The 12,956-nt window shown below is 44.7% G+C and overlaps 1 protein-coding gene across 1 annotated transcript; it reads left to right on the top strand.

Annotated features, from left to right (window-relative positions):
• Positions 1 to 6,090: 6,090 nt before the first annotated feature.
• Positions 6,091 to 9,844, top strand: LOC130118316 (potassium channel subfamily K member 5-like). Its single transcript, XM_056286731.1, has 5 exons — positions 6,091 to 6,348; positions 7,023 to 7,134; positions 8,189 to 8,355; positions 8,513 to 8,681; positions 8,812 to 9,844. Exons 1-5 carry the CDS (start codon positions 6,163 to 6,165, stop codon positions 9,522 to 9,524), a joined length of 1,347 nt encoding a protein of 448 aa, XP_056142706.1. The 5' UTR covers positions 6,091 to 6,162; the 3' UTR covers positions 9,525 to 9,844.
• Positions 9,845 to 12,956: the final 3,112 nt, after the last annotated feature.

Raw genomic sequence — 12,956 nt, 5'->3', positions numbered from 1 at the left:
CATAACCCTGCACCAGTCACCATGTCGACACACAGCGCCGTACTCTGCATCTGCCCAGCCTCACGTCAACCACCTCACTTCATCAACGATGCCGACCAAAACAATCACATACAATAGACCTTAATATAAAACTAAACACACACACACACACACACACACACACACACACACACACACACACACACACGATGTCTTTATGGTCCCCAAAATGGTCTCCGCCCATCTGCCTGACCCCATTAGTGCCGTACGGCTCATAGGGAGGCGGGGGAGGGAGGTAAGGGGGGTTCATTATCTTCCCAACGACACAGGGTTAGCCACCATCACCTTCGTCTCCCACAGCCATGTCCAGACTGCAGCCCTGTGCACTGCAATGCCAAACGCCTCCTCCGGACATGTTCCCCGATCCAAAGCTCATTTGAGAAATACAACTAAGTGCCACCGTGGTGCTCAAGCTATAATAACTAAAACAGAAATATAGAGAGAGGTCAGAGCGAAAAAAAAGAAAGAGGAAATAAAACTCATTTTGTTTTTCCTAGCGCGGCCAGGGTGGCATTGGATGATGCAGTTTAGACTGTGACCAAACATCACTTCACACAGTAATCAATTCCAGTGGTGTTATTCATTCACCATGGGATATCACACTAACGAGAGGTCTAATTAAGGCCAGCCACATGCAGACAGAATGTGGACTGGAGTGGGTGCAGTTATTATGAATGATTTGTTTACTATTGACAGCGAAAGAGAAAGAGAGAGCACGCACGTGTGCGAGAGAGAGAGAGACAGAGACAGAGACAGAGAGAGAAGACCAAAAGAAGAGAAAGACTATGAACTAAATACACCGCTGCCAGTTGCCAAGGAAGCCCGGCCTTCCCTGTCCCTGATGCAAGGAGCAGGTGTTGAGCTGGGCCCTGGAGAAAGAGAGAGAGAGAGATGGAGTGCAGAAGGGAGGAGAGGAGGAGCAGCATTCATACACAGACTGTCCCCAGAGACGGTGACAGACTGCAACCACAGACTTTTGAGACGGGCTAGGCAAGCGCACGCACACACACACACACACACACACACACACACACACACACACACACACACACACACACACACACACACACACACACACACACACACACACACACACACACACACACACACACACACACACACACACAATCTCTCTCTCTCTCTCTCTCTCTTTCTGTGCCCCCTTTTCAGTCTCTTCCTCTGTCCTTCTCGCTCACACAAAAAAACCTTTTGCACACAAAATGCAAAATATAGGGCAGCACATGAACACATGGAGTATGTTTGTTTTGAACATCTTTATCCCTCCCTGGCTCCACGGCCGAGTGATTATATAATGTCCCACACCCCTCCCGCCCGAATTATCTCCCTTCCACTTTGCTCTCTTCACCACTGCATCTGGGTACAAATCAGACACTGCACCGTTTCCATCCTGTGTGGAAAACAACACGTGCGGCTTTGAACCTGAAATGTGGGCGGCACAGCTCCGAGTTATGATGGAGGCATGGTTTAAGTTCATATGATGGAGGCATGGTTTAAGTTCATATGATGGGGCATGGTTTAAGTTCATATGGTGGAGGCATGGTTTAAGTTCATATGATGGGGCATGGTTTAAGTTCATATGATGGAGGCATGGTTTAAGTTCATATGGTGGAGGCATGGTTTAAGTTCATATGGTGGAGGCATGGTTTAAGTTCATATGATGGGGCATGGTTTAAGTTCATATGATGGAGGCATGGTTTAAGTTCATATGGTGGAGGCATGGTTTAAGTTCATATGGTGGAGGCATGGTTTAAGTTCATATGATGGGGCATGGTTTAAGTTCATATGATGGAGGCATGGTTTAAGTTCATATGGTGGAGGCATGGTTTAAGGGCCCTTTCCTCGTGCTTGGGATTCTAAGCTCTCAGAAGCACTCGCGGAATAGATGGTAACAAGCACATCAATATTCATTGTGCTCCATTATGCTATGAAGAATTCATGAAGCAGGGAATGTTCAACGTTCCTGCCTGGCAACAGCGATGGTGGCTCTGCAGACCTTCCCTTTAAAAGGCCAAGCTGGGACCCCCCCCCAACAGAGACTCCAGAACATACAATTATATTTTTCATTAAAAGACCAAAAGCAGTTTGGTTCGGTCAGTTTCTTAGGTAGAACAACATTTTGAGGTCAGTAGAACTACCGTTAATGTCCACACTCAAAGATCAAGCTATGAGAGAGAGAGTGCCAGTGTGAAGCATGGTTTCTAGGCGATCAGGCATGTAATACACAAGATATGTAGAGGCCAGACGCTTAACGGTTTCCCGCGTCCTCCTCCGTGCACCTTTTGTTCATAGTGCACATAGTGCATGAGCGTTTTTGTTTTTTTGTTTTTTATAATCCGCTACTGCACGCAAGCATCATTTTGGTTTAGGTTGCCACCTAGTGGGGAACTATAGCAACTGTTATGGATTACATTTTATTAACACGTTAACGTTTCGTCTCAAGAGTCCGTGGGGGGGGGGGGGGGATTGAGTGAGGAGGCACAAAACAACACATTATATTAGGTATTAAACGTTACTGAACAATAATAAAAACAAGCGTTATATCACTTGTGTGCTGACTATTTTCCAGCATATCATGTCTTCAGTATATATTCTTGCTCTTGAAATTAAGCATTATTTTTTTAAAGGAATAATCTTAATGTCATTTAAATTGTTCAACATTATCGCTCGCTATGAGAGGACTGAAATCCCCGCCAGTTATCATCTATTAAAACACGGAGCTGCAATGCATGCTGGGGCAGCAAGTGTTCAAAGCAGATAAAGACGTCTTGGCCTCCAGAGGCCTCAGGCAAAAAGTACAGCCGCTACCACTCCCAACCCCTCCCCTCCAAAAAACAAACATTGATGGACTCATTTAAAAAGGCTAACGTGTCATAAGCTCAACCCACGGATCCAATTGTTAAAGGAACTACAACTATTTTAGGGTGATTTAGGTAGCTAGGATATCGTTTCGGTTACCAGAATTCAACGTATCGAGGAAGCCATATGAGTGTAAATACATTTCCAGACTCTCAACTTCCCGTTGCGTGTTCAGGATTTAAGCAAAGGGTGCAGCTTGTTGCTTCTTTATTTTTTGGCAATCTGACCTAAAGTGTGGATTATTAACTCAGGTTGATGGACCCTGATTTCCTTTAGGAAGAAGTCCAAACAGGCCCACCTACAGTGGAGGCATGCATATGTGTGTGCAAAAGATACAGAGGAAACCTGCAAATGTTGCAAGCACAACCGAGGGAGAAGGATATAAGACTGAAATCATCATTAGTCCCCATGTGTTTACGCAGAACAACTTCAGAGAATCGTTTCATTAACATACACGGACTGTTTCTCTGGAGGCGAGAGCGCGGGCGTTGGATGACATGGAGTTTGCTCGTATGCATTATAAACTGTACTGTAATGCACGTCCCATTTTTTACAAACGATATACTTCTGATGAAATAAAGCTGTTCTCCCCAGCCCAAAACCATGTGGAGTGCGATAATCTACTTATATCACACAAAAATAACAGTTTGTTACTTGACAATAATAAAAAAAATGTTTTCAGTTTTCATACAAGTGAAATGTTGCTTCATACTCACAGTATAGTATATACACACATGTCCACAGAGGGCCGATGCAGTCCGGACCATGCGGGACACCCGGTCCAGGTGGGAGAGGAGAGAACATGATAAGTCAGTGTTGTGACATGCAAGAGGTAAATAAGGTAATCATGATTTTCTTTTTTTATTCATTTTCCCATTTTCATTTCAAGCATATGAGAAATAGGCCATGGGGCAACAAGGGTATACTTGGTGGTATGAGATGCAAAGTCGACAGCGCACTAAAACAGATACGCAGAGACGAACCAGGAGAATAGAGAAGGGGGATTATTTGGCGTTATAACCTGCTCGATGGCGATGGGCTGAAACGCGCGCGTGCACACCCAAAAGTTTGGTTAAGGCAGTGTAATCAGGCGGTTAATGGCAGACACTCATCCTATGTGAGCATGGTAGCATACAAACATTACGCACGGCATGTTTGTATGCTATATTACGCACAGCACAGCTGCACTGAATCTAGACAATATTGGCCAACGACGGCTGTGACGTGAAGGCTGCTTACCCTTTTCCATTCACAACATTTGCGGACATTCGTGGTTATTTTAACACTTTTCCCCCCCTGTCTACCAACATCCATATTTGTTATTTCCTGCACACAGAAAGCAGACATATCTCTGACCTGGCCGTGGTGAACATCGTAATCCCTGTAGACGCAGACTAAACTGAAGCCGGTGAACTCTGACAGAGCCATCGGTCGGTGGGGGGGGGGGGGTCCAAATGACTTGCTGGACTGAAATAAAACAGTATTTTTCACCAATTGTGAGTCCTACCTGTGAGTGCGGTCGGATCCTTTTTGTGTTTCCTCTCAATCCGGTGCCATCACTGCGGTGGTTTCCCCTTTCACCAGGTTGGCCGATGTCGGTGTGAAGGGAGGGAGGGGGGTGAAGTGCAGCGCTGACGCAGCCGCAATGACGGGGCAAGTGGGGGGGGGGGGGTGCCGCTGTAGAGAGGCGCCGCGAGCCGACGCGGAGTGTCAGGAGCAGCAGTAGACACGTTTGTGGGTGGTGGTCTCTCTGGTGTGCGTGTCAGGGGGTTTCTTTTCTTTTAACACCCATATTATATCGGCCACCTTTGAAAAGCAGGTGTCGTCTCCCTGTCCGAGGTCTGCTACCTTATGTTCACCTGAATCCATGACGTCAGGTGGTGGCGCTTGTGGAACTTGTAGTCCAATTAAGGACCCTTTGTATGCCACTTTTTTACTATTTCACTGTTGCACGCGTCAGATACTGTAGCCTCCAGACAATTACATTGCATAGCTAGATCTCACAGGTTATGATGTGGTTTTTTTCACTTCCTTTCACTGTCAACTGTATCTATACCTGCAGGCATTTGATTACCTGAGATCCGACCGCCCACAGTCCTCCCACCTTGCGGGGGAGAGAGTAACATCTGCATGGGGCATCTGTCTCAGTATTAGCCCCCAGAGGGCAGTGTTGGCAAACATCCAGTAGACAATCATGAAATAGATACGGGTCATTATTATAGATAGATAGATAGATAGATAGATAGATAGATAGATAGATAGATAGATAGATAGATAGATAGATAGATAGATAGATAGATAGATAGATAGATAGATAGATAGATAGATAGATAGATAGATAGATAGATAGATAGATAGATAGATAGATAGATAGATAGATAGAATAAAAAAATACTGTTGTTGTAGGCCTATAATAAAAAATGCGCCCCCCCCCCCCCACACACACACACATTATCATGCCCAGCAGCCAGGATCCACCCAATTTGCGGTTAAGAGACAGCTGGGGCCCCCTGGGAAAGATAAGAGCAACCGTCTTCACACTCACACACACACACACACACACACACACACACACACACACACACACACACACACACACACACACACACACACACACACACACACACACATCCTCGCAAAATCTATCATTGTGGGGCCCCTCATTGACTACATTCATTCCCTAGCCCTTAACCCTAACCTTAACCGCACTAACTATATGCCTAACCTGAACCCTTACCCTATACCTTAACCCTTACCCTATACCTTAACCCAACCATAATTCTAGCCTTCACCCTAAAACCAAGTCCTAACCCTAAAATAGACCCTTTTCCTTGTGGGGCCATTTTATGGGGCCCCACATGTGGTTTCTGTTTTTTCTATAAAAACGAGTACACACACACACACACACACACACACACACACACACACACACACACACACACACACACACACTGAGGTCATGTGCAGGATTGTTGTGTTTTCCCTCCTAGACGCTCGACCGGCAGCGCAACGTAATGTGCTGAGTCGTTTTAACCCCACAAGAAGAAGTGCGCACTTTATAGAAGTGGTGTCGCGCACATCTGTGGCAGCTGAGAGCGCAGCGAGTATGACGATGATCGCGTTTTGAAATGCTCCCCGGTGTGTGTGCGCGCGCGCGCGCGCGTATGCGTGTGGGGAGCAGGGAGGAGGTCCGCAGGCAGCACGGGCGCTGCGCTGAAGGGTCCCGCGCCGGCTCCTGACCTGACTATGGCCGATAAGGGTCCGTTCTTAACCTCGTGTATCATTTTCTACCTGTCGATCGGAGCGGCAATATTCCAAATTCTGGAGGAGCCGAACTGGGAGGCGGCCAAATCCACATACACCCAGGAGAAGCATAGGATTTTACAAAAGTATACATGTTTGACCGAGGACGACCTGGAAGACATTTTGGAGGTACGAGAGAGGTATCATTTCCCTGACAGCTCCGTCATCTCAACAGTAGGACTTTACAAAATACAACATTTGACAAAAATCAGTAATGTCTGTATGGGCTTAAGAATTGGCACTGAGCGTAAATAAGGTCTACATCATGAAGAATAACTGCAGCAATCATGATCTAAACCAATTAAACCAAAACTACTTCAACTGTATGGGTAAGAATGACGTGTAAAACTTCTCGTTTTGTGAAGCTGATAACTCAATACTAAGTCATTGTTACTCTGTATAGACCTGCATTGTGCAGACGCTGCATGTCTGCACACATCACAACCGGTTCTGCTGGTTGGGAATAGGAAACAACTTTCATAGCAGGTCAACGGCAGATCATAGCAACCCAAAGCCTATGTCCCGTGCAAGTCAGTACAACAGAAGCATCAAGAAATGCCATAATAGAAGGCAATCCAACACGATGGCGTGCTTCACCTGAGGGAGTGTCACTTCCTGCCCACTAAGCACATAATGAAAGGCTGAATATTTGTACAGGGTGTGTTTCAGGCTTCGTGGTGGTTTAAAGTGGGTGCTAGCTGTGAGTGTGATAAAATCAAACTCAGTGAGCGCATTGCTGCCGCGGGAGTTATGGTTTGTGTCACACCGTTTGGAAAGTGAGTGTTTCTGGACTGTTTTTCTAGGTAGTGTCAGAGGCTGCCGGCCAAGGCGTAACCATCACAGGGAAGAATCATATCAAAACCTGGGACTGGTCCAACTCGGTCATCTTTGCTGCCACGATCGTCACTACTATAGGTTTGTATACGATGGGATAAGATAAGATATCATTTATTAATCCCTGCGGGGGACTTTATCATCTGCATTCAACCCATCCCAACACACACACACACACACACACACACACACACACACACACACACACACACACACTGGAAGCAGTGGGCAGCTGCAGTGCCCGGGGACCAACTTCAGTTTTTCTTTCCATCGTCTTGCTCAGGGGCACAGACAGGAGTATTAACCCTAACATGCATGTCTTTTTGATGGTGGGTGAAACCGGAGAACCTGGAGGAAACCCACCGCAGACACAGGGGGAACATGCGAACCCAGGACCTTCTTGCTGTGAGCCAAAAGTGCTAACCGCTAGGACACCATGCTGAATAATGCCTCTATGGCACTAAAACAACCAACACCTGAGTATTGGTTGGGGGCATGGTATATTGCTGAGTATAGAACATTTCATCCATCCATCCATCCATCCATTATCCAAGCCGCTTACCCCAATTGGGGTCGCGGGATGCTGGAGCCTATCCCAGCAGTCATTGGGCAGACACCCTGGACAGGCTGCCAGTCCATCACAGGGCCCACACACACACACACACACACACACACACACACACACACACACACACACACACACACACACACATTAACACCTAGGGACCATTTCAGTACGGCCGATTCACCTGACCTACATGCCGTTGAGCTGAGGGAGGAAACCAGAGCACCCGGAGGAAACCCACACAGACACGGGGAGAACATGCAAACTCCACACAGAGGGAGACCTGGGATGGCCCCCAAGTTTGGATAACCCCGGGATTCAAATCCAGGACATTCTTGCTGTGAGGCGACCCTGCTAACCACTGCACCACCCAAGTATAGAAAATGCATTTAATGAAAACTAATTGACTCAGATGATGTATAACTCCGTCACGTGCAGTTATTTGTTGGCGGTGAACAGTAGTTTGGACAGGTTGCAGGACGTGGGTTCAGTCATTTCACACTGTAAATGCAGCCTGCTTTGTCAGAGGGAAACTGACATCTGGATGAACATGTCTCTCACATTTTGCAGGGTATGGCAATGTCGCTCCAAAGACCATTAATGGCCGTGTGTTCTGCATCATGTACGGTCTTTGCGGGATCCCGTTGTGTCTGGTGTGGATAAGTGAGCTGGGCTCATTCTTTGGCGACCGTGCTAAACGTTTGTCACAGATTCTGATCCGTAAAGGCATCGCAGTGGTAAGAACCCCAACTCCAAACTGAAGTCCGATCTTTGAAACAGCTTTGTGTTCATCGCACAAAATAGTAGGGAGATGTTATTTTATTCATGCAACTGTGAAATGAGAGAATATAACTGTGATACATTATAGGTGTATTTTTTTTCTCCTTCTGTCAGAAAAAGGTCCAGTTTATCTGTACAGCCCTCTTTCTTTTATGGGGGCTGTTTGTGCACCTGGTGATCCCCCCAATTATTTTCATGTCTCTGGAAGGCTGGAGCTACCTGGAAGGCCTCTATTTCTCCTTCATCACCCTTACCACTGTTGGCTTTGGAGACTATGTAGCGGGTACGGTTGAATTAAACATGGTGGATTAAGCATGTGCTCTGTTCTTTGGAGATCACTCATTAACCATCAGGTTTTGTTTGATTTAGTATTTTACAACCACGGCATGTCAGAGCATTCACTGTCATTTCAGGTGTCAATCCAAACATTGAGTACCCGAGTTTGTATAGGGTCTTCGCGGAGCTGTGGATCTACATGGGCCTGGCCTGGCTTTCGCTGTTCTTCAGCTGGAACGTCCACATGGTGGTGGAGGCCCACAAAGTGCTGAAGAAAAGGAGGCATAAGCCCAAACTCCATTTGGAGAAGCAACCCCAGCCAGCAGAAGAGATGCACAGCCCAGAAGCACGACCCACAGTCATTGACATCTTCAAGTTCCTTTCTGAGAACGAGGACGACTACAGCACTGTTATCAAGGGGATTGGAGAGTCAGCCAAGAAGAGGAGCCTCTCCGACAGCGCCAATCGCTCTAAGAGTTGTAGTGACATCTTGGCCACCAACATCCAGACTCTGGATCATTCTCCGCGGCGGAGACGCAAATTCAGTATCAGCGAAATGTTCATCGACGCAAAGGCAGCCCCGGACTGTAACGTAAAAGCAGAAGAAGGCCTTTCACTTATCCTGGACAGCGACAAAGACCGTAAACTGAGAGAATGTCTGCTTCTATGTGAGGAGGATCAGGACAGCTGTGTGTTTGACTCAGAGAAGGAGTACAGCATCAGCTGTGAACCTGATGAAGACCTCAAGGAAGAGGAAGGTGTTCAGGGTCCGGGTAGTGGGGGAACCAGGTTTACCATATCCAAGGTATCAGAGGGAGATCTGATTACAGATAAAGATGAAGAGGGGTAAATGATTGAGAATAATATATTAAATATGTTGTGGAGTCGTGGAACCATGTCGATTAAGTTAGTTGTTGTGATAAACTTGATCGCGAACTTGTCCTTTATCTGTGGAGTAATCTGTAGGAGGCATATTTGAATGATGGTATGTAATGAACACCAGCTTTAGTAGCAGCCCTTGCCCCCTAAATGCTGACAAATATCAATATGACATAAAGTAGGCAGTGTAAGATGCATCATTCTACACAAGCCAGGTTGTTCTGTCAAATGATTCCTTACTTTGAAAATGCTTTTTTTGTTGATACTGTCTATTCATCTTTAGGCACTCTAAATGGGCACATTCACATTACAGATGACATGTTATTTTCAGATCACAGTGAATTAAGATTTTATATATATATATATATATATATATATATATATATATATATATATATATATATATATATATATATAAACACGGATACAGGAAAAAAGATTTTAATGCATAGCAGTACAGGCCTGTTTCGTGCGCCTTGCACTCATCAGCTGCTAATATTCCGCTCCTCATTAGTCAACACCATTGATGGTTTTGGAAAAAAACGCTATATATATATATATATCCATTCATCCATTATCCAAACCATTTATCTTGCTCTCAGGGGATGCTGGAATCTATCCCAGCAGTCATTGGGTGGCAGGTAGGGGGACACCCTGGACAGGCCATCACAGGGATGGATATATATATATAAACTCAGCACAAAAAGTAAGGAAATTTGTGTTTGGTAGATTATTTCTTTGTTGTAAAAATGCTTCTTGGCAATAAATCTTATATCAGGCACCTGATTGTCAGCACCTGGGGTACCAGAAGCTCAAAACAAGAGTCAATAGCAACAGCAAAATAAGCTGTTTGGCATTGGCAGAGAAGATTTGGCAAATTTTTCATGGGCGCAACTCACATACTCAGCTCTGCTGCTCATCCCACAAATGCATGTTCCTTACAAATGTGGTGCCATTTAAAAGGGAAATAAACAGGCTTTCCAACGGTATAAGATTTATTGCCAAGAAGCATTGTTACAACAAAGAAATAATCTACCATACACACATTTCCTTACTTTTTGTGCCAAGTATATATATATATATATATATATATATATATATATATATATATATATATATCCCTTTTTTTCTCCCCAATTATACCCGTCCAATTACCCTATTTTCTGAGCCATCCCGGTCACTGCTCCACCCCCTCTGCGGCTCTGCCGACCCGGGGAGGGCTGCCGACTACCACATGCCTCCTCCAATACATGTGGAGTTGCCAGCCGCTTCTTTTCACCTGACAGTGAAGAGTTTCACCAGGGGGATGTAGTGCGTGAGAAGATCACGCTATTACCCCAGTTCCCCATCCCCTCCGAACAGGCACCCCGACTGACCAGAGGAGGCGCTAGTGTAGCAACCAGGGCACATACCCACATCCGGCTTCCCACCTGCACACACGGCCATTTGTGTCTGTAGGGACGCCCAAACAAGCCGGAGGTAACACAGGTATTCGAACTGGCGATCCCCATGTTGGTAGGCAATGGAATAGACCGCTATGCTACCCAGACTTAAGGTTATATTTTCATCATACTGTGACCCTACAGCAATGCATTTTCACAGGAAATTCGATTACATCTCACTTAAAATGTTCACTGATCTAAATCAGTGAAAACGTTTTATTAATTCACTGACAACTTCACATCACAGGGCAGGGCTTTACGGCAGCTCTTGCCGATGAACAGCGTTCCTCCACAGGGAGCAGCTACAGAGGAACCAGTCATTTCAACACCACCTTTGGTATACACCTGAGTCATCTGTGATAGCTCAAAGTGAATGTTAAGGAAACCTGATCTGCAAATGAAAATAATAAATTATTATATTTAATTTTTCTAAAAAAAAGAAAAAGGGGTAGGTAGGGGGGACTAACTTCAGAGCCAAGTGGATCTTTGGGATCATTTATACTGAACCTGATGCCATTCACAGCTCGATGACAACCAAACCATGATTCATGTATGTGACGGTCCAACCATCGTTATTGCCACAAAATGACCCAACAGCCATAGCTTGGTTGAAAACAATATAATCATGAGGCCCCACGATCTTCTCTCCTGTAGAAAATGTGATTAAGCAGATCAAATTCAACATTATTATAGGGTTTACCAGCAAAAACTCATTTCGTTTAAGTGTATGTTTACTCTTTTTTCATTGCTGTAAATCGGTTGCCAAATAAATTTGCAGAATCTCTAAGATCTATATCTGCGGTACACCTTCGAGTTACATAAGAGAGCTCGTTGGTGTTTCTGCCACACTTACGATTCCCACCAGACCTCAGAAACAGGCTGACCCCTGCACCTCCTCTTGTGCACCACACTGCACGGCAATGCTAACAAGCAAGCAGGTCCATCTTTCACATTAGCAAGGTATTAGTACAATTAATATGCACATTTGGATAGTTGGAGTAGACCTAAAAAGATAATAGTCAGGGTTGGTAAACCGCATGTAACAGATCTAATGAGATTTGACGTGGGATAGACCCGATGTGGCTAACAAATTGATTGTTGACTGTTCAAACCGATTAACTGTTTAAACTGATTGATTAGCTATTTGATAACAATAGCTGCACTTAAACACAAGCCTACTTGTTCTGATAATTGTACTTATAACACTGAATCTAAAATGAAAGACTAGCGTACATCCATTTGTTTTACTGATGAGAGGAAAAAAAAACAATGAACGTGTTTACTTTGCCTAAATGCACTTATTTCTGTCTCATTTATAAAGTATTTGAAATGTCTATGATGTTTTACTGATGAGAGGAAATAAAAATGAGACTGTTAACTCCGCCTTGACATTTATTTGGTCTCATTTATAAAGTATGTAACATGTGCGTATGTTTTCAATAACACGTGCCTAAAGCCAAGGTGTGATTTATCAAATGTACATGTTTCTGAAACGTCAGGTTTACCTAAGATAACATGAGGTGATGTGGAAATGGCAGTGAAAATGGTCAGGAGCGTTCACTTACACACAAATTCGCTCTTTTCACGTTTTATAGATAAGGCCTATTGTGAATTGGGTCACGATGGCTTGTCATTTTTAAAAAGTGGGTCCCCAGGAAAAAATAGTTTGGGAACCACTGCTGTAAATGATATACAGCAAAATGATCGAATCCAATTATTGTATGTAGCTTAATGTGACCTAACACACACACACACATACATATACAAATCAACCCACATTCTTGTACGCACAAATTCTAGACGATTTTGGTTTAACTTTTCAAACAATGATTAAAAAACAAGACATGACCTGAAATTTTTAAAAAAAAATCGCTTCTATGCATCCTATGCCTTTGCGTTTGTGCACTACCAGTTGACACCTATATGTCCTATCGGACTTTCTGCTGTCGCCTGCTGACTAG

The sequence above is a fragment of the Lampris incognitus genome, chromosome 9 (assembly GCF_029633865.1).
Source record: "Lampris incognitus isolate fLamInc1 chromosome 9, fLamInc1.hap2, whole genome shotgun sequence".
NCBI lineage: Eukaryota > Metazoa > Chordata > Actinopteri > Lampriformes > Lampridae > Lampris > Lampris incognitus.
The sequence above is the reverse complement of the archived record's forward strand: the minus strand, read 5'-3'. Positions and strand labels throughout refer to the sequence as shown.

Bases quoted from the DNA above. Each gene is read 5' to 3' on its own strand.
- LOC130118316 (XM_056286731.1), top strand. From the start codon at position 6,163: ATGGCCGATAAGGGTCCGTTCTTAACCTCGTGTATCATTTTCTACCTG. The intron at 8,356-8,512 runs GTAAGAACCCCA...TCCTTCTGTCAG, and splicing joins TCCGTAAAGGCATCGCAGTG to AAAAAGGTCCAGTTTATCTG. The intron at 8,682-8,811 runs GTACGGTTGAAT...CTGTCATTTCAG, and splicing joins CTTTGGAGACTATGTAGCGG to GTGTCAATCCAAACATTGAG.